We start from the raw sequence: 22,340 nt of genomic DNA, 5'->3' as shown, positions 1-22,340 counted from the left end.
GATGGGACCAGATACCATGATCTTCATTTTCTGAATGTTGAGCTTTAAGCCAACTTTTTCGCTCTCCACTTTCACTTTCATCAAGAGGCTTTTTAGCTCCTCTTCACTTTCTGCCATAAGGGTGGTGTCATCTGCATATCTGAGGTTACTGATATTTCTCCCGGCAATCTTGATTCCAGCTTGTGTTTCTTCCAGTCCAGCATTTCTCATGATGTACTCTGCATATAAGTTAAATAAGCAGGGTGACAATATACAGCCTTGACGTACTCCTTTTCCTATTTGGAACCAGTCTGTTGTTCCATGTCCAGTTCTAATTGTTGCTTCCTGACCTGCATACAGATGTCTCAAGAGGCAGGTCAGGTGGTCTGGTATTCCCATCTCTTTCAGAATTTTCCACAGTTTATTGTGATCCACACAGTCAAAGGCTTTGGCATAGTCAATAAAGCAGAAATAGATGTTTTTCTGGAACTCTCTTGCTTTTTCCATCATCCAGTGGATGTTGGCAATTTGATCTCTCGTTCCTCTGCCTTTTCTAAAACCAGCTTGAACATCAGGGAGTTCACAGTTCACGTATTGCTGAAGCCTAGCTTGAAGAATTTTGAGCATTACTTTACTAGCATGTGAGATGAGTGCAACTGTGCAGTAGTTTGAGCATTCTTTGGCATTGCCTTTCTTTGGAATTGGAATGAAAACTGCCCTTTTCCAGTGCTGTGGCCACTGTTGAGTTTTCCAAATTTGCTGGCATATTGAGTGCAGCACTTTCACAGCATCATCTTTCAGGATTTGAAACAGCTCAACTGGAATTCCATCACCTCCACTAGCTTTGTTCATAGTGATGCTTTCTAAGGCCCACTTGACTTCACATTCCAGGATGTCTGGCTCTAGATTAGTGATCACATCATCATGATTATCTGGGTCGTGAAGATCTTTTTTTGTACAGTTCTTCTGTGTATTCTTGCCACCTCTTCTTAATATCTTCTGCTTCTGTTAGGTCCATACCATTTCTATCCTTTATCGAGCCCATCTTTGCATGAAATGTTCCCTTGGTATCTCTAATTTTCTTGAAAAGATCTCTAGTCTTTCCCATTCTGTTCTTTTCCTCTATTTCTTTGCATTGATCACTGAAGAAGGCTTTCTTATCTCTTCTTGCTATTCTTTGGAACTCTGCATTCAGATGCTTATATCTTTCCTTTTCTCCTTTGCTTTTCACCTCTCTTCTTTTCACAGCTATTTGTAAGGCCTCCCCAGACAGCCATGTTGCTTTTTTGCATTTCTTTTCCATGGGGATGGTCTTGATCCCTGTCTCCTGTACAATGTCACGAACCTCATTCCGTAGTTCATCAGGCACTCTATCTATCAGATCTAGGCCCTTAAATCTATTTCTCACTTATACTGTATAATCATAAGGGATTTGATTTAGGTCATACCTGAATGGTCTAGCAATTTTCCCTACTTTCTTCAATTTAAGTCTGAATTTGGTAATAATGAGCTCATGATCTGAGCCACAGTCAGCTCCTGGTCTTGTTTTTGTTGACTGTGTGGAGCTTCTCCATCTTTGGCTGCAAAGAATATAATCAGTCTGATTTCAGTGTTGACCATCTGGTGATGTCCATGTGTAGAGTCTTCTCTTGTGTTGTTGGAAGAGGGTATTTGCTATGACCAGTGCATTTTCTTGGCAAAACTCTATTAGTCTTTGCCCTGCTTCATTCCTCATTCCAAGGCCAAATTTGCCTGTTACTCCAGGTGTTTCTTGACTTCCTACTTTTGCATTCCAGTCCCCTATAATGAAAAGGACATCTTTTTTGGGTGTTCGTTCTAAAAGGTCTTGTAGGTCTTCATAAAACTCTTCAACTTCAGCTTCTTCAGCGTTACTGGTTGGGGTATAGACTTGGATAACTGTGATATTGAATGGTTTGCCTTGGAGACGAACAGAGATCATTCTGTCGTTTTTCAGATTGCATCCGAGTACTGCATTTCGGACTCTTTTGTTGACCATGATGGCTACTCCATTTCTTCTGAGGGATTCCTGCCTGCGGTAGTAGATATAATGGTCATCTGAGTTATATTCATCCATTCCGGTCCATTTTAGTTCACTGATTCCTAGAATGTCGACGTTCACTCTTGCCATCTCTTATTTGACCACTTCCAATTTGCCTTGATTCATGGACCTGACATTCCAGGTTCCTATGCAATATTGCTCTTTATAGCATCGGACCTTGCTTCTATCACCAGTCACATCCACATCTGGGTATTGGTTTTACTTTGGCTCCATCCCTTCATTCTTTATGGAGTTATTTCTCCACTGGTCTCCAGTAGCATATTGGGCACCTAATGACCTGGGGAGTTCCTCTTTTGGTATCCTATCATTTTGCCTTTTCCTACTGTTCATGGGGTTCTCAGGGCAAGAATACTGAAGTGGCTTGCCATTCCCTTCTCCAGTGGATATTTTATTAAGCAGTTTTTATGTACCTTGCACCATGCTTTACCTCCATTATGTCACTGAATCCTTGCACCAGCCCTCTGAGGTACATATTATTATCCTTCATTTTATAGATGAAGAAATTGATCCCAGTAGTGCCCAGGTGACTTACACATAAGGTCACGCAGCTCGTGAGTGGCAGATCCAGACTTAACCAGGGGTTCTAGATCCTAATACCCATGTTCTTAGCCTCCGCACTAGCACATTCCTTCTTTATCTTTGTCTCCTCATCTTTCAGGTAGATGGGAAATTGCTATGCTGGCTATGCACACTTTCATACAAACGGGTCCTTCAGAAGACCAAAGAACAGAGGAAGCACCTGAGCAGCTCTTCCCGTGCCAGCCACCAGGAGAAGGAGCAGTATAGTCGACTGAGTGGCGGCAGCCATTACAACAGGTAACCCCAGGATGCCTGAGATATGACAAGAGGTTCTGGGAGGTCAGATGTAATACACAAGCAGTCATGGAAGATACTATTTTGTCTAAATTTTCGTATTTTCTCTCTAGTTACTAATCTACAGAGGGAATCTCCTCTGATGTATTTTATAATTCATATATCATCCAAGGGCCAGAGAGACTTCCATAAGGCATTAGGGTTTTCTGACTTGGTTGTGTTGTGTCTTGTTCTCCCCACCGTTAAGAGTGGCTATCTCCCTAGAAGACTGGACATTCCACAGTCTGAGGAAATGCAACTTTTCATATACATATTTGGCTAGGGGATTGATAGATATTCTAGGTCTGTCCTTATAAGATCCAGTCAAAGTGATGTCCCTTCATTGTTGTCTTAAGCTTCCTTTCAGAGAATCTGTTGTGTTAAGAGTTCTGGCTTTGGATTGAATCCTGGGTCTGCCAAGTTCTCTGTATGGGATCTTGGGCAAGTTTTTTCATATGTAAAATGAGGGAAATATTAACCCATGGAGTTGCTGTGAAAATAAATTATATGGTATGTGAATAGTGATTAGTTTTATAACTGGCATATAGGAAGCTTCAGTACATGATGGTTATGCATTGTTATCATTACCTTTATGATTTCGTTTGTTCATTGTTAGTTACTTTCATGGACCAGATTTTCTGCAAGGAATGCAGAAATGAGTAAAAAGGATCACTCTGTTTTCTAAGAGTATGCAGCCTGGTAGGGAAGACAGACCTGTAATCAAATTATTGCAGGATAACCTGAGGGTATCACAGTGAAAGCATGTCAAGATACAGGCATAAGAGGTTGTGGTAATTAACTGCCTGGGGAGGTCAAGCAATGAGAGATCAGAAAAGAGGTGACATTGGAGCTAGATCTTAGGATAGGTCAGAATCGCCAGATAAGGAATGGGTGGAGACATCCTAGGCTGAGGGAATAGCAATTGCAAAGACATGGAGGGCATAAGACCACATGGAACTTAGGAACAGCAGATCCTTTTATTTTGCTGGAGCTTATGATTGGAAGCTGGAAAATGGGATGGAAAGGAATCCGGCAGACCTGGTAAGTAACATGATCTTGATATTAGTAATATTAATAGGAAGCCACTGAAAGGACCTGTGTTGGGCAGGGACCAAATCTACCTTAGAAGAAAGGATTAACCCAGAATGCACTGGAGGAAAAAGAGGCTGGGGGCTAGTTAAGAAGCTTTATTGGCAAGAGTCCAGAAAGAGATGTTAATAGAGACCCTCAGGTAGTGGCACTAAAGATCGAAGAGGTAGATTCAGGAAATATTTCAGAAGGAGAATTATGGGTAAATTAGGTAATCTGTTGAACAGGTAGATGGGCAGGAGCTGGGTGAATAAAGGATAATTCTCAGGTTTCTTACTGGGATGAGTGAGTGAATCCTTATCTGAGACACTATCAGAAGGGGAAAAAAGAAGTTCAGTTTTGGAAAGTTGAATTTGAAGTGTCAAGAACTATTTAGCTCTTTTTTTGTGGCACCTTTGAGGCTATCAGCTGCTCCAAGGTGAAGCAGAATATCTCTTTCGCAGCCACTGGCTGCCAGAAACTCACTACAGTGGACAGTGAACGCAGACTTTGTACCGTCTGTGAGAAGTTCGTGGCCGTGAAAGTTGCTGCTGATGCTCCAGGTAAAGAATGGAGGGATTATGTGTTCGAATCAGTGGTGGGAATGACAGGCAAAGGACCACGAAGCAGGGTGTTGACCCATGGCAGTGTTCACCTACTCCTGAGTTAAAGAGTATTCCTGTTACAGGCCAAGGAAGACGGGAGAAGGAAAGAGCAAATCTGCATGGGTTGCACTGTGAATGCCAGTCTGAGTGTCCTCAATTTGGTCATTGTCAACAAGGGAGAGGAGGATATTCCTAGATCTACTGGTGATATTGGGACTCTACCTGGGGCCCAAGAGCTAGAGTCTGCAGACTTTATAATCTCTGAAGTAAAGATCTTGATTACTGCCTCCTGTACAATGTCACAAACCTCTGTCCATAGTTCTTCAGGCACCCTTATCAGATCTAATCCCTTGAATCTATTTGTCACTTCCACTGTATAATCATAAGGGATTTGATTTAGGTCATACCTGAATGGTATAGTGTTTTTCCCTACTTTCTTCAATGTAAGTCTGAAGTTTGCAGTAAGGAGTTCATGATCTGAGCCACACACAGTCAGCTCCTGGTGTTATTTTTGCTGACTGCATAGAGTTTCTCCATCTTCAGCTGCAAAGAATATAATCAGTCTGATTTCGGTATTGACCATCTGGTGGCATCTATGTCATCTCTTGTGTTGTTGGAAGAGGGTGTTTGCTATGACCAGTGCATTCACACTAGCAAAGTAATGCTCAGAATTCTCGAAGCGAGGCTTCAACAGTATGTGAACTGAGAATTTCCAGATGTTCAAGCTGGATTTAGAAAAGGCAGAGGAACCAGAGATCAAATTGCCAACGTCTGTTGGATCATCTGTTGAAAAAGCAAGAGAGTTCCAGAAAAACATCTACTGTTTCATTAACTATGCCAAAACCTTTGTGTGGATCACAACAAACTGGAAAATTCTTAGGGAGATGGGAATACCAGACCACTTTACCTGCCTCCTGAAAAATCTGTATGCAGATCAAGAAGCAACAGTTAAAACTGTATGGACATGGAACAACAGACTGGTTCCAAATTGGGAAAGGAGTACATCAAGGCTGTATATTGTCACCCTGCTTATTTATCTTATGCAGTGTACATCATGCGAAATGCCAGGCTGGATGAAGCACAAGCTGGAATCTAGACTGCCGGGAGAAATATCAATAACCTCAGATATGCGGATGACACCACCTTTATGGCAGAAAGTGAAGAGGAACTAAAGAGCCTCCTGATGAAAGTGAAAGAGGAGAGTGAAAAAGCTGGCTTAAAACTCAACATTCAAAAACTAAGATCATGGCATCCAGTCCTGTCATTTCATGGCAAATAGATGGGGAAGCAGTGACAGACTTTATTTTCTTGGGCTCCAAAATCATTGCAGATGGTGACTGAAGCCATGAAATTAAAAGATGCTTGTTCCCTGGAAGAAAAGCTATGACCAACCTAGACAGCATATTAAAAAGCAGAGATATTACTTTGCCAACAAAGGTCTGTCTAGTCAAAGCTATGGTTTTTTTAGTAGTCATGTATAGATGTGAGAGTTGGGCCATAAAGAAAGCTGAATGCCAAAGAATTGATGCTTTTGAACTGTGGTGTTGGAGAAGACTTTTGAGAGTCCCTTGGACTACAAGGAGATCAAACCAGTTAATCCGAAAAGAAATCAGTCCTGAATATTCATTGGAAGGACTAATGCTGAAGCTGAAACTCCAATACTGTGGCCCCGTGATGCAAAGAACTGACTCACTGGAAAAGACCCTGATGCTCAGCAAGATTGAAGACAGGAGGAGAAGGGGATGACAGAGGATGAGATGGCTGGATGGCATCACCAACTCGATGGACATGAGTTTGAGCAGGCTGCGGGAGTTGGTGATGGACAAGGAAGCCTGCAGTCCATGGGATCACAAAGAGTCAGACACGACTGAGCGACTGAACTGACTGAAAATAATGTCCACCAGTATGTTGTGAGGAAGCCCTGCAGCAGAGATGATGAGAAAACCAGGACCAAAGCACCCAGAATTCAGCGTCTTTTTACTCCACGTATTCTGCAGCACAAATGTCAGCATATTGCTCTGAAGAAACAGTGTACTAAGAAAATAGGGAAGAGGCTGCAGAATATGCTAAACTTTTGGCCAAGAGAACAAGGGAGGCCAAAGAAAAGTGCAAGGAACAGATTGTCAAGAACAGAAGCTATCCTCTGAGAGCTTCAACCTCTGTGTCTGTGCCCAGTCAAAAATAAGATGTTCTGGAAGTAGCAAGAAACTAAGATCTGATATTAAAAAAGATTATTATTTAGTAGGAGCTTAGGCTATAATTCAGAAGAGGTTTGAACATGAGCCATTGGTAGCATATAAGAGTCGGTGGTAGCAGAGCTGATTTTAAAATGTGGATTTCTGTGACCCTACCCCAGAGTTTAATTCGGTAGGATGTAGGATGGAATCCAGGAATCCGTTTTATAAACCTCTCAGATGATTCTCATGGAGATGATCAGGGGAACATCATTTCCACCCACTATAATAGTTGTTAAAACCATACTCTTGACTGATACAACTTAGGCTGGAAACTGAAAACAGATTATAGAAGCACTCAAGGATGGAGTGAGTATTTGAAAACCAAATCTCTAATCAGGGTTAATAAAATATATAAAGAACTCAACAGTATAGTGTTTGCTCAAAAAATTAAAAATAAAACTATCATATGATCCCAGCAGTCACTCTTAGTATATATCTGAAGGAACTGAGATCAGCATTTCCATTCATTTATTCACAGTACCTAATATATGGTAGCAACCTGAATGTCCTTGGAGGGATGAATGGTTGAAGAAAATATGGTATATATATTCACTGGAATATCCAGCCATAAAAAAAGAAGGGAATGCTGCTATTTGCTACAACACAGATAAGCCTGGAAGGCATGTGCTAAGTGAAATGAGGCAGAGAGAAAGACACACACCACACTTTTATGTGGAATCTTAAAAACTGATTTCATAGATACAGAGAATAGAATGGTGGTTGCCAGGTGCAACAGGAGAGGGAAGTGGGGAGGTGTAGGTTAGAGGGCACAGACTTCATTAGGAGTAGTTCTGAGTTCTGATGTACAGCTCAGTGACTGTATGCTTGCAAGTTGCTGAGAGTAGATCTTAAGCCTGTTGTTCAGTCGCTAAGTCATATCTGACTCCGCGATCCCATGAACTGCAGCGCGCCAGGCCTTCCTGGCTCTCACTGTCTCCCGGAGTTTGCCCAAGTTTATGTCCATTGAGTTGGTGATCCTATCTCAAGCATGCTCACTAAAATAAATAAAATGGAATTCCCTTGGCAGTCCAGTGGTTAGGACACTGCACTTCCACTGCAGGGGAGACAGGTTCAGTCCCTGGTTGGGTAACTAAGATCCCACAAGCCACGTGGCACAGCCAAAAAATAAAATCAGGTATGCAAGGTGATGGGTGTATTAATTATCTTGATCTTGGTAGTAATCATTCTATAATATATATAAAATTGTCACCTCATACATTTTAATTAATGTACAATTATATTTGTCAGTTATAAAGTTGGACGTGATAGGGAGAAGGCATGATCAGTGGTGTCAAATATTGAAAAGAGGCCAATAAGAAAAGGTCTGAAAAATCCTTTGGGCTTGGCAATTTTATATCCATCAAAGTAAAAGGGTTGCAGACGAGTTTTAGAGACTAAAACTGATCTTTAGGGTTGTCATGAGACTCTTAGTTACTAGAAGATTTACAGAAACAGAGGGAAGAAGAATTGGACTTAGTGTTCAGATACATAAAGCTTCACTACAAACTAGCTGTATATCCCTGGGTAGGTAAGTTAGTGTTGATGAGCCTCAGTTTCTGCAAAATAGAAATAATCCCTTGTATCTGCCTTACAGTATTATAAGATGCGTGGGGAACAATGAATGTGAAAGTACTTTTTAAATTGTAAGATGGATTATGCTTCTGATTAAGGTTTTATTGACTTGTTCTCATAGTTATGAATAAAGCAGATAATATTTAATCACAGCTAAAAATTGGGGAAGGACTACAGAAACGAGCTATCCATGCATCTATGGAATTAAGACTTGGGTGAATTTTAATGGTCAAAAATAATTAGCTCTTGCATAGAATAGGTACAATATTATGTTGGTCCCATTTGACAGGACTTTCATTTTGTGATGTTTTATTAATCTTTGATTTCTAAAGTGTGTGTATCTCTCTTTCTCTCTCTCTCTTTTTTCTTTTTTGCCATTAAAAGTCAGAAAACCCTTTCTACGTCTTCAATTCAAAATGAAATCCCAAAGAAAAAATCCAAGTTTGAGTCGATCACAACCAATGGAGATAGGTAAGCCAGTTCAAGTGTGTGTGCATGTTCCTGTTTGAAATGCATACACAGTTCCTGAAGCAGGAATACATTTTAGGGTGTGTCATGGAGCTAGTTTATGGTTGTCAGTGAACTTCTCAGCGATACTACACTAGCCACTTACCTGATAAATAAACAATACTGCTATTAGTTTATAAATATAATCTTGTCTAGAACATATAACTGGATTTAATAGCAGTTGAATTTTCTGCAGTCCACAAATAACTTCCTCACAAGAATTCAAAGACAGGCTTTTTATTGTGATCTGTGCCTATAGCCGTCTTCAGGCAGGGCAGGAGTTGGTCTGCAGAGGCAAAACAGAGACAGATTGGAAATTTTTCTTTTTTGGCCACAACGCACAGCTTTCGGAATGTTAGTTCCCTGACCAGGGATTGAACCCTGGCTGTGGCAGTGAAAGTGCTCAGTCTTAACCACTGGACCACCAGGGAATTCCTGACAACTTAGAATTAAAGCAGTATTGCTCAGTCTGTGAGGGATAATCCATGCTTCCTTAGCATTAAGGGAGATAACCCGTTGCAGATGCTGAATCAGGAGGGAAGGAGATGCATTTGAATACTTCTGTTTAATTTTAAGCCTTTCTGAATGCATTTTTATTCCTCACTTTCCCCTTTCCTTCTTAGTGATGCTTCCAAGCTATTTTCTCCTCATATCCAGGATGCCCCATCCATGTTGGTGTAGTGGGCTGCTTCTCAGCAGAGTCTTGGGGCCTGTTCCTCCAGGCTGGGCATTCTGAAGTGAGACCACCTGGCACACTAATCCCTAAAATCCTTAGAATCATCTCCATTCTGAAAACTCCCATTCTCCATTCTCTCTCCCAGACAGTGGTAGATATGGGAGCAGACCAGCATATAGGCTTACTGGGGCTGAATTTTGTTTATTTAGGGATATGCATAGCATCTATGAAGCTGGCTTTTTCATTAACTTGATTTGAGACTCTGCAGACTTTTTTTGTATTTCTGGTATCATTGGCCTCAAACTTCTTGAATTGATCCTTCTAGAAATGCTTGATTTAGATATTCTGATTACATAGGGGAAGGAACCATAAAGACCATCTTTCTGGTTAGCTTTACTGTTATTGTTTGTTCTCTGAGCAGCTAGTTTGACCATTCTGAAGAAAATGGATGTGGCGCTGATTGTCTTCTCACATCTGCCAGGATGCATGATCCTGTAAAAACTTTTTCAGGAAATGAACCATTCTGAATGCCCTGCTTTATGAAGGCCTAAGCCAAGACCCACAGCCTTTAGACTCATCATTTCTGCTTTGTGCTGTTGATGATGTGCGCTATGTTTGAATGACCTGAAAAATCTCATTCATAGCCTTTAGTTTAACCAACAGGCCTTAAAGTTTGCCTTCTGTTAGGTCATTTTGTTTTTGAGATACTGCCACTGTTTTTGCCGACTATTGCTATGGCTTCACCAAGCCAAAGACTTTAAACTGTCTGTTCAGTGTTTTATTGCATCTGGTTACCAGCCATGATTGTTTTCCTCAATTAGGATGCTGATCCTTAACTCAGACGCATGATCTTTCATAATGTCCTCTGGGAAAGATCTTTAAAAATAAATTTCTCTTTAAATATGCATGATAATTAAAAAAGCAACCTAATAATTTGAAAATTTGGAAAAAATTTTTCTGCAGCCACGAAAATTATTTTCATACATATGCAAGTTCCATTTGACTGTTCCTGCATTCCGTTCAGTTCAGTCACTCAGTCGGGTCCGACTCTTTGCAACCCCATGAATCGCAGCACGCCAGGCCTCCCTGTCCATCACCGTCTCCCGGAGTTCACTCAGACTCAGGTCCATCGAGTCCGTGATGCCATCCAGCCATCTGATCCTTGGTCGTCCCCTTCTCTTCCTGCCCCCAATCCCTCCCAGCATCAGAGTCTTTTCCAATGAGTCAACTCTTCGCGTGAGGTGGCCAAAGTTTTGGAGTTTCACCCTCAGCATCAGTCCTTCCAATGAACACCCAGGACTGGTCTCCTTTAGGATGGACTGGTTGGATCTCCTTGCAGTCCAAGGGACCCTCAAGAGTCTTCTCCAACACCACAGTTCAAAAGCATCAATTCTTAGACGTTCAGCCTTCTTCACAGTCCAACTCTCACATCCATACATAACCACAGGAAAAGCCATAGCCTTGACTAGACGGACCTCAATCGGCAAAGTAATGTCTCTGCTTTTGAATATACTATCTCGGTTGGTCATAACTTTTCTTCCAAGGAGTAAGCGTCTTTTAATTTCATGGCTGCAGTCACCATCTGCGGTGATTTTGGAGCCCCAAAAAATAAAGTCTGACACTGTTTCTACTGTTTCCCCATCTATTTCCCATGAAGTGATGGGACCAGATGCCATGATCTTCATTTTCTGAATGTTGAGCTTCCTGGATAAATAGCAAGTTCCCTGTCTTTGGTGGTGTTTAGAGAGAGATTAGATCTGATTTTCTGCCTTAGTAACCTAGCCATCTTTTTTCATTTTGATTCCCAGCAATTCTTATTCATCAGGAGTTACAGAGTTAGACAGTACAGTCCCTAACACAGGAAAGACACAATGAGATTTGTCAACAATCTATTGGTATGGGAAGAATCTTCCCTCATGAAGCAGGTAGAGTCAAAGCAATCTTGAGAATGAAGAACAAAGCTGAAAGTGTCATGCTTTCTGATTGCAAACTGTACTACAAAGCTGCAGTAGTCAACAGTATGGGGTTAGGGCCTTCCCTGGTGGAGCAGTATTTAAAAATCTGCCTTCCAATGCAGGGGACATGAATTCAGTCCCTGGCTGAGGAATTAAGATCCCACATGCTGCTGGGCTACTGAGCCCACGCACTGCAACTAGAGAACCCGTGTGCCATAATGCAGAGCCTGCACACCACAGTGAAAAACCCCATGTGCCGCAGCTAGGACCTGACTCAGCCAAAAACAAAACAAGAAGACCAGTGGTACTGGCACAGAGACAGACACAGAGACTGATGGAAGGGAATTAACAGCCCAGAAGCAAATCCACATTTATATGGGCAGTCACTCTACAACAGAGGAGGCAAGAGTGTACAGTGGGGAAAAGACAGCCCCTTCACTGAATGGTGTTGGAAAACTAGACAGCTACGTGCAAAAGACTCAAACTGGACTACTCTCTCACACTGCTGACAAAAATAACTCCAAGTAGGCTAAAGACGTAAATGTAAGACCTGTGAAAGCATTACATTCCTAGAAGAAAACATCGGCTCTTTGACATTGGTCTTAGCAGTTTTTTTTGGATATGTATCCTCAGGGTATATGGTCCTGTTTGTTTACTTTTGCTTTTACAAAGGACTATATCAAACTCAAAAGCCTTTGCACAATGAAGGAAACGATCCACAAGATGAAAAGGCAACCCGTTGAATGGGAGAAGATATTTGCAAATAATATATCCAATAACGGGTTAATATCCAAAATCTACAAAAAACTCATATTTTAACATCAAAAAAAAAAAGAAACAGTTCTATTTAAAAATGGGCAGAGGACCTGAATAGACATTTTCCCCGAAGAAAACATACAGATGGCCTATGCTAATGCTAAGTCACTTCAGTCGTGTCCGACTCTGTGCGACCCCATAGATGGCAGCCCACCAGGGTCCCCCATCCCTGGGATTCTCCAGGCAAGAATACTGGAGTGGGTTGCCATTTCTTTCTCCAATGCATGAAAGTGAAAAGTGAAAGTGAAGTGAAGTTGCTCAGTCCTGTCCAACTCTTAGCGACCCCATGGACAGCAGCCTACCAGGCTCCTCCATCCATGGGATTTTCCAGGCAAGAGTACTGGAGTGGGGTGCCATTGCCTTCTCCACCTGGCCTATAGTCACCTGAAAAGATGCTCAATATCACTAATTATCAGGGAGATGCAAATCAAAATGGCAGTGAGCTACTACCTCACAATCAGAATGGCTATCGGATAAATGTTGGCGAGGATGTGGAGACAATAGCACCCTTGTGCTCTCTTGGTAGGACTGTAAGTTGGTGAAGCTACTAGTATGGAGGTATCTTAAAAAAATAAAAATAGAATTGCCATATAATCCTGCAATTAAATTTCACTTCTAGTTATTTATCCAAAGAAAACAAACACTATTTGAAAAAGATATATACATCCCAGTGTTCACTGTAGCTTTAGTTACAAGAGCCAAGATAATCAAAGCAACCTAAGTGACTGTTGATAGACAAATGGCTAAAAAAGCTGTGGCGTGTGTGGGGGTGTGTGTGTGTACACAAACAATGAAATATTAGTCATAAAAAACAAAATCTTGTTATTTGCAACAACCTGGATGAACCTAGAGGATATTATGCTAAGTGAAATAAGTTGGAGAAAGACCAATACTGCGTGATCTCACATATATGTCAGTCTAATATACAAAGCAAAATGAAACATTGGTGCAGAGAACAAACAGGTAGTTACCAGAAGGTTGGGGGTGGGGGGATAGGCAAAACAGGTGAAGGAGATTAAGAGCTATAGACGTCCAGTTATGTAATCAATAAGTCATGGGGATGTAACATAAAACATAAAGAATGTAGTCAATAATAATTATATATGGGTGGACGTTTACTAGACTTAGAGTGATTGTGATATATGCAAATGTCAAATTATGTATGAAACTAACATAATATTTTATGTCAATTATATTTCAGTTTAAAAAGCAGGTGGAGCATATTAGCCCATTACTCCATTTCATTTGTCACTCTGGTTATGGGTTTAAATAGATTCTGTTGGGTTGAGGGAAGACAGCCCCTCGGCAAGTTTGGAAACTGGTGGAGACCGTGATGGACCCTTTTAATATTTTCTCCTGCATGCCTTGTTTTATTATTTTACATGTTGTTTTTGTTACCCAGTAATTCTGCATATTTATTATTAGTTAGCAAAGCAGTGATCCATTGTTCCTCTGACATCCTTCTCATATGTTTTGTGTAGACTGAGGGCAGAATATTTTTATCAATGGACTGTCTTCCCATTCTAGCCATAGAAACACTTAACTTGGTAACTATGAGGAGGTTTGTCCAGCAGTTCCCCATGTTATTTGGAGTTTCTACCTGTGTAGAAAATTGATGGTTATTAGATGTTGTTCAAGGTGTAGGAAAGATCCAACAGCAAGGGGGATCTGGAGTAGTTGCTATATTGATATAGGGTGTTGGGAATCAGTATTGCAGTTTTCTAGGAAAAACCGGTTTGTGTTTTACTTTACAGGTTGCCCTGTGAAAAGTAAAGAGTTTCCTTTGGGTAGGTCTCTAGAGAAGGGTAGGATTGAACTCTCTTGGCAGTGATTTCTTAACTTGTATGGGTCTAAGACACCTCTGACCAGACTAAGGAGAGCCTTGGATCCCCATCCTAGAAACCACCCTGTTGTATGTGTACATAAAATTGCATATGCAATCTCAGGGGCTTACAACTTCCCTGAAACTTTCCTGGTTAAGACACTCGACTAAAAGGACAGAGTTCACCTGGCACTTTGACAAAATATAGTGCTCAGAGACCATCACAGGGAGGACTCTGTTGAAGACCCACGTTGTGATATTATTTTGCAGTTTGCCACCTTTTTGTTCCTTTCCTAACTAACTATCACAAAATTCTTGATACTGGAAGTGACAGTGCACAGGCCAATTGTAGAAGGGGAAGTTGGCTTCTTTGCTGTTAATTTCATCTTCTTTTTTTATCGCTTTTTAAAAAGATTGTACCTGAGGTGGAAAGCAATAGCTTCTCAGCAGCTGTACCACAGCATGGGCTTTGGAGCAGAAAACAAAGAGTCAAAATCTCTATGGGGATCTTTAAATAAAAATGCATGAAATTACAATTTATCCAGATTCTAGGGAAATTATCTAATCACAAAAAATTATAACTCTCACCTACAATAACTAGGGATCTTCAATGAACCTGAAACAAAATATCTTTGGCTCTTATGAGGTGGCATTTATTTTAGTCCTGAATGTGAGCAAAGATGGGCTTTCCAGGTGGCACTAGTGGTAAAGAGCCCACTTGCCAGTGCAGTAGACGTAGGAGACAGGGGTTCGATCCCTGGGTTTGGAAGATCCCCTGGAGGAGGGCATGGCCACACGCTCTGATAGTCTTGCCTGGAGAATCCCCGTGGATGGGAACTTGACAGTCTACAGTCCATAGGGTCGCAGAGTCGGACACGACTGAAGTGGCTTAGCACGCATGCACAGCATGCATGTGAGCAAAGATGCTGCAGGAATGCTGCAGGCTGTGGCTTTGGTTGGTATAGTTATCTGATGGCCACCTTGCTTGTGCAGTTTAGCAAATACTCTCAAGTCGGGCATGTATTGTGCTTGATGGCTGGGATTCAACTAGTTGCTCCTGCTCTTGAAGTTGCAGTCAAGTGGCCTGTAATGTGACCTCAGGTAGAAAAAAGTTTATGCATCCAACTGATATTTTCCCCCTCCATTTTTCCCCTCAGCTTTTCCCCAGATCTGGCTCTGGACTCACCAGGCACTGACCACTTTGTCATCATTGCCCAACTGAAGGAGGAAGTGGCCACTCTGAAGAAGATGCTGCATCAAAAGGATCAAATGATTTTAGAGAAAGAGAAGAAGGTACTGCTTAGTTAGCGCTTCTCAGGTCAGAGTGAGGCAAGCGGGTAAGATATGTGGTATAGGGCATGATGCTAGCTGTTTAATGGATATTTGTTGGATACATACCACTGAAGTTCTGAGAGAGATATCCAGTGGCAAGGTTGGGATGTCCTAGGGAGCAGCTTGCTGTCTGCCAGGATCGTGACATGGCATTACTGTTGTCAATCCCCTTCCGTCAAGTGGTTTAGAGGGTTGATTTTTCTTTCTTTCATTTGGAAGAGGCTTCCACTTCTAAGGGAGGACTGAAGTACATTAAGCTTACAGAGATGATGTGTAAAACCACAGTGTCCACCTCTTATTTCATAGTGGGGCATATAGCAGAGTCCTACTCTTCTCAGCGTAAGCTGTTCAGGGAGCTTGTAATCAGAGGGTGCTGAGTGAGGAGTTGGGACAAGAGGAAGTAGTTACATAGTTGGAATTTTTAATGCTCTCAGGCTAAGGGAACCTGATGCCTCCATCTCTATTATTGGGATGGCTGTGTCTAGGGGACAGTAATACTCAAAATATGTAGACCAAGTCTGCCTCGTCCCCAGACAATATTGTGGTAGGCCTTCCTGTAGTCACTACATCACTTTGTTTCCATTGTTGACAACTCCCTTCCTGAGTGACCTATTCTCTAAGCTCGTTATTATCTTCAGTGAAGTCTTATTCTGGTCTAAGAATCATATTCCCCTCTTTAGGGGAATTTTTTTATGTCCTTTTTCTGATTCATTCTATTATTTCTTACTTTCAGATTCTTAGAGAGTGTCTCGTTTTTACCTTATTATTCTAATAACTAATAATAATAGTTAACTTTTATTGGATGCTTTGGCCTGCTATGCACAAAACTGGGGTTCGGTTCCTATGTCGGGAAGATCCCCTGGAGAAGGGAATGGCAACCTACTTCAGTATTCTTGCCTGGAGAATCCCATGGACAGAAGAGTACAGGGGGTTGTAAAGACTCGGACACGACTGAGCGACTAACACACCTCTATCTGCTTATCCCTATTCTAAGTGCTTTATATGTACTAACTCATTTATCCCCATATCACTTTGAGGTAGGAATTGTTATCATCATTCATAGATAACAGTGCCTTCAATATTTTTCCCCTTAGGGTTCCTTCCTCTAGCTCTGTTTTCTCCCCGAGGCTGTATGTTGTTTTGCACTGTGCTCGGAATGCTATGATGAGTGCTAACAAAGACATTTATGTTAAAACATTTTTTTAACTTATTTTTGGTTGCACTGGGTCTTTGGTGTGGTGCGTGGGCTTTTTGTCATTCTGGTGGCTTCTCTTGTTGCAGAGTGCATCTGTAGGTGCTGGGCTTCAGTAGTTGTGGCACACGAGCTCAGTAGTTACTGCCCGTGGGCTCAGAAGCTGTGGTGGTAGGGCTTAGTTGCTCCACAACATGTGTAATCTTCTGGATCAGGGATTGAACCGGTGTCCCCTGCGTTGGCAGGCAGCTTCCCATCTACTGGGCCACCAAGGAAGTCCTGCAATGTTAAAATCTTTATGTGCATTCTTTCTATCTGATTCCTACCTCATCTTATAGATGAGGAAATGGACCGAAAGGGATTAAACGACCCATCCAAATCACACAGCTGGTGAAAGGCAGAACAAAGGAATGAACCCAAATCTTTCTGACCCTCCCGTTCTTTCTACTGAGCTGCATTTCTACTCTACCAGTAAGGTGGAAGTTCGTGGGAAGAGACCAGTATTCTTTTCAGTTTACTACATGACTGTCAGATGAAAGCAGACCCAAGGATATTTTCTTTATGAACTAGATCAGAATGGCACATTAAAGAAAGGATTTTTGCAAAATAGAGACAAAATGAATACTCGTCTTTAGTGCTTTGCAGTCACAAGATCTTAATTCCCTTACCTACAGCAGTGAAAGCACCGAGTTCTAACCACTGGATCTCCAGGGAATTCCCGCAAAGTTAGGGTTTTAAAAGGAGCAAAAACAAACAGTAGATTGTTTCCTATAACTTTCAGGATCAAGATCACATTCCTTGGCTAGAACACAGGCTCTTCCGCATCATGCCTTCCTATCTGTGGCCTCATCTCCCGACACACTCATCAGTCATCTGAATAAGTTCTCCGTTACCCTGCACTCTGCTTGTGCCGATACTGTTCCCTTTGCTTGGATGCCCTTTTCCGTGCCTCATGTGCTAGTTGCTACTTGTATCTCAAAACTTAGCTCACACCTCATTTCTCTGATTTAATACCTCTTGTCTGTGCTCCTTAAATAGCATAGTCAATAGAAGAAGGCCTGGAGTTTGAATTCTGACTCTGCTACTTGCTAACCACTTTACTTAGTCTTTTCTAAGCCTTGATGTTCCCATCTATAAAATGGGAAGAATAATGTTACTATCCCACAGGGTTATCTTAGGATTGGATAAAATAATATAATCAAACAGTTTGCCTGGAACAGGGCAAAAATTCAGTAAATGACAGCAGCTGTTATTTTCATGGCTTCTCTCAAACTATCAGTCATATTTGTTATAATCATTGATTTACTTGGAGTTGAGATTTTGAAAGATTATTGCCTGTACCGAGTACATGAAATATCTAAAACCTTCTAGCAAATGGTCAGTAGCAGACATGCTAATGCAGAATTTTATATAATTTTCAGGAAATCAATAGAAAAAAATAGGATACAAAGCCACAGTTCCCTGGCTTTGATTTAGGTATGGCTCTTTAGGAGAGCCCTGGGTTTCATTAATTTAGGGGACTATTTAGCTCTCTGGTACCAAAACATTTTTCATTGCACAGAAATTTCTTCTGGTCACTCTGCCTTTTTTTCCCCCTCAGATCACAGAGTTGAAGGCTGATTTTCAATACCAAGAATCTCAGATGAGAGCCAAAATGAACCAGATGGAGAAAACCCACAAAGAAGTCACAGAACAATTGCAGGTAACTCTGTTTATTTAATATGGTAACTCTGGTGTATTTCAGTTCACTTCAGTCGCTCAGTCTTGTCCGACTCTTTGCGACCGCATGAATCGCAGCACACCAGGCCTCCCTGTCCATTACCAGTTTCCAGGGTTCACTCAGACTCACATCCATCTAGTCGGTGATGCCATCCAGCCATCTCATCCTCTGTCGTCCCCTTCTCCTCCTGCCCCCAATCCCTCCCAGCATCAGAGTCTTTTCCAATGAGTCAACTCTTCACATAAGGTGGCTAAAGTACTGGAGTTTCAGCTTTAGCATCATTCCTTCCAAAGAAATCCCAGGGCTGATCTCCTTCAGAATGGACTGGTTGGATCTCCTTGCAGTCCAAGGGACTCTCAAGAGTCTTCTCCAACACCATAGTTCAAAAGTATCAATTCTTTGGCGCTCAGCTTTCTTCACAGTCCAACTCTCACATCCATACATGACTACTGGAAAAACCATAGCCTTGACTAGATGGACCTTTGTTGGCAAAGTAATGTCTCTGCTTTTGAATATGCTATCTAGGTTGGTCATAACTTTCCTTCCAAGGAGTAAGTGTCTTTTAATTTCATGGCTGCAATCACCATCTGCAGTGATTCTGGAGCCCCAAAAATTAAAGTCTGACACTGTTTCCACTGTTTGCCCATCTTGATATTTTAAGTGATCTTCTCTTAGATTTCTTTTTTTCTCAGAAATTTGACATGTCAGTTAACATTAAATCACCTTATAGATGACTTTTATTATTTTCTCTTGGATGTGTTCTAATCTTTTTACGTCAAAAAACAGTGGAATTAATAAATGTGTTCTTTGATTTTTGGATAAACCAGATGTGATTCCAGATGTCGAAATTGTAAATTCTGTTTATCTAGCCCACTAAGGCACTCCATGGTTTGTTTGTGTTGCATAGAGCATCCGTTTGTAATAGTGGATCCCAGGAGATGCAAGTACACTGATTAACTTCCAGCAAATACTTTCCTCCCTCTCAACCAAACCCTAGAGCTTTTCTATTGTTTTCTGCCTCTAGAATTTGTTCACCTCTTCCTGACCTCTACATTGTTTCCCTTAGCATCTGCATGAAAAACATCCTATCCTGCTAAAACTTCCTTTGCCCACTGATTTTTTTTTTTTAAGGCCAAAAACCGGGAGCTCCTGAAGCAGGCAGCTGCCTTGTCCAAGAGCAAGAAGTCAGAGAAGTCAGGAGCTATAACCTCTCCATGAGAGACCACAAGAACGCTCCCGGCAACAGCAAATGGATTCCTCGGTTAGGGTGGCAACCTGGCTGTTTTCTGGGAATTGCAAGCTTCCTTAAGAGATCTCTATATTATTACAGTTATCTTTCTTTGTGTGACTGCGTTGGGCTGAATGGAAACACCTGGTTTGTGCTGTGTTATGACTGCATGCTTGAATGTTTGGGGTTTCAAGCTCCCCTCTCTTTCTCTCTCTTACTCTCTCACTCCCACTCCCCTCTCTCTACTCTACCCCCAGCCCTTCTCTCAGTACTATTGTCTCTCTTTTGCTACTTTTTTTTTTTCCTTTTTGTGGTGGTCACTGCTCAGTGTTATGTGCAGAATGATTTTTTTTTTGGTCCATCACTGCATCCTGCCATACCCATGAGCAAGCAATTTGGCATTAATTACATATCACTGCCCACCCTCTGAACTTTGAAAACTGCCACCTTAAGACTTGGTACAATGGAAGAGACTTTTTCTCTCCAATAAACCTTTTGCTTCAGGGTATACCCTTGGGTTTTTTTCCAGGTATATTATGTATGAACTTTGTACTATGTATAGCCAGAGTTTTATTTATTTTTTAAAAAAAGAAACTTTTTCTTGATAAAGGAATAATGGTAGCCTAGCTTGTTCTTCTTGTAAAAGTGATGCTTCTTTTTTAAAAAAAAGTACTACTCTCTAGCTTTTAGTGAAAGAATCAGATCTTTTCTTTCTTGTTACCTTGGAGTCTTAAAAACTGATTGCTAAGGTGAAACAATTCAATATATAAGTATGGAGTTAAGTGCCTTTTGGAGGGTTTCTTGGAAGAGCATGTAAGAAGATGCTTAAGGGAGGTAGCAAAGATTTGGAGAGTCTGTCTTTCTAAGTAAGGGCAGAAAGAAAGGTTGTCCAGGTTGTACTGGACACTTCCCTCTCCCTCTCCTTCCTGATTGTTTTATGTGACTGATTTTAACTTCTCACACTGCCACCTCTTTTTAAACAAAAAAAACACTCTTATATCAGCTGTCATACTGGGCCATTGTCGGATAGCTTTTTTTTAAATGATTCAAAATGGGATAAGGTTTGGACTACAGAGCATTTTGGAAGTTAGTGAGCTGCTCAAGTATGGACTCTGAGTGTAACTGCGAGAATGATATCCCTGTATGTACTGTCTCCCCACTCTTCCTCACCCACTGCCGCCTGTACACTCCCTGCTTTTAATGGAAATGTGTTGAAATCAGGTGCTTCTCAAAAGCAGCTTGGCCCCAACCTGAATTGTGTCCTGTTTTCCCTTCTTGACCCAGCAGGCACATGGATTTACTTTTCATGTGAGAGGATAGATTTGCATTTCTAGCCATACTCTCAGGTCCTCTGTGATGTTTGTGAAAGTTAGAGATGTGTGGTGTGCCATGGAACAGTAAAACCAGCTACTTTGGAATCCTTTAACGCAGGGGTCGATACTGGAGTTAGAGGTTATCATAAGGGCAGATGACATTTGTACCTCAGACTACCAGAAGTGTAGCAGTAAGTTTAACTTACTAGGCATTTCCCAGGAGCAAAGGCTTCTAATTGGTGAACATTCTCACGAGTGGAGCCATGCACTTAATTGGACAGAGACGTGGAAATGAGTGGCTTCCTTCAGATAAGAGGAACAATGGATCATGTTGCTTATCACTCTGGTAGGGGATGTAATTTTCTCTTCTAAGCAAGGGAAATGGCAGTGCTAAATAGTTTTGTAACTTTTTGAATGAGAAAATTTTAGGTAAAGACAAACTGTCAGATAATATTTTTCAGATGCATTTACATTGACTATGGGGAAAAGATTGTGAAAAAAGTTGCAGTCATGGTTTGTTTTTTTTTAATTTTAAAGACTTGAGAATTTCTGTTACCTGAAGTGACAATGTAAAAACATATTTAGTTTTATACTAAATCTTTTTTTAAGGTCTTGGCATTTAATATAAAGCAAATCCATACATTTTCTAACTTTCCACGAGTTCCAAAAAGAGAAGGAAGAAACCTCAGTCTTGAAATTTTGGTTTTTAAAAATCATGATACTGTTTTACCATAAAATTGAGTAGCTAACTTTTGGTAACACCTTTTGTTTATTTGTATGTTTGTAATAATGGACATTTTAAAACACAGGAATGTTTTGGTTTGTACAGACTTTGAAAAATGTGTGTTAATAAAAATTCATATGGACTCAAGTATAATTACTGCTTTCTTTGTTTTTTCATTTATTTCTTGCTGGTTCACCAATAGACATATTCCATAATCCCCTTCAACCTAGAAAAGAGTCAGTTTGTCTTGCTTGTAGACTTTAAACAATTAAAAGCCTAACGGCGCTAATAGGGAGTTTTATATCCATCAGAGAATAAACTGATTTCTTTCTTCTGTGATTATATTTATTCAATTCAGTTGCTTGCTTGTAAGTTCTGGTGGGCACTGAATATACAGCAGGGAAGACAATTGACAAACTTACTCTCCTCATGAGACCCCCATTTAATAGAGTATTGGACAATGCCATTGTTCCTTGATTTTATATTTACCATTATTATTCACAATTAATATGGGATGGATCTTCATACGGTATGAATGAAAGGTTTTTGATATGCCATCTCAAGGACAGGAATGTGTTGGTTTGAAACCCTGGCGCTAGTAGGTTTCTAAATCAGTAAGAAGTGCCTTTCAGACGTCATTGTCACATCCTGGTCATTCTCTT

General features: G+C 41.0%; 1 protein-coding gene across 2 annotated transcripts in view; it reads left to right on the top strand.

Annotated features, from left to right (window-relative positions):
- The window catches only part of FAM76A (family with sequence similarity 76 member A), a 32,530-nt gene extending 10,755 nt beyond the window's left edge, over positions 1-21,775 (top strand). The window contains exons 5-9 of one of the 2 annotated variants that reach the window (XM_052660702.1): positions 2,718-2,875; positions 8,778-8,864; positions 15,327-15,462; positions 18,294-18,395; positions 19,545-21,775. In XM_052660702.1, coding sequence (XP_052516662.1) covers positions 2,718-2,875; positions 8,778-8,864; positions 15,327-15,462; positions 18,294-18,395; positions 19,545-19,631 — 570 coding nt within the window. In that variant the 3' untranslated portion in view covers positions 19,632-21,775. The remainder of the gene's footprint in view (positions 1-2,717; positions 2,876-8,777; positions 8,865-15,326; positions 15,463-18,293; positions 18,396-19,544) is intronic. The other variant, XM_052660711.1, reaches the window with a different exon arrangement.
- Positions 21,776-22,340: the final 565 nt, after the last annotated feature.

This window comes from Budorcas taxicolor, chromosome 2, assembly GCF_023091745.1.
Source record: "Budorcas taxicolor isolate Tak-1 chromosome 2, Takin1.1, whole genome shotgun sequence".
Lineage (NCBI taxonomy): Eukaryota > Metazoa > Chordata > Mammalia > Artiodactyla > Bovidae > Budorcas > Budorcas taxicolor.
This window is presented reverse-complemented; position numbering and strand designations above follow the sequence as displayed.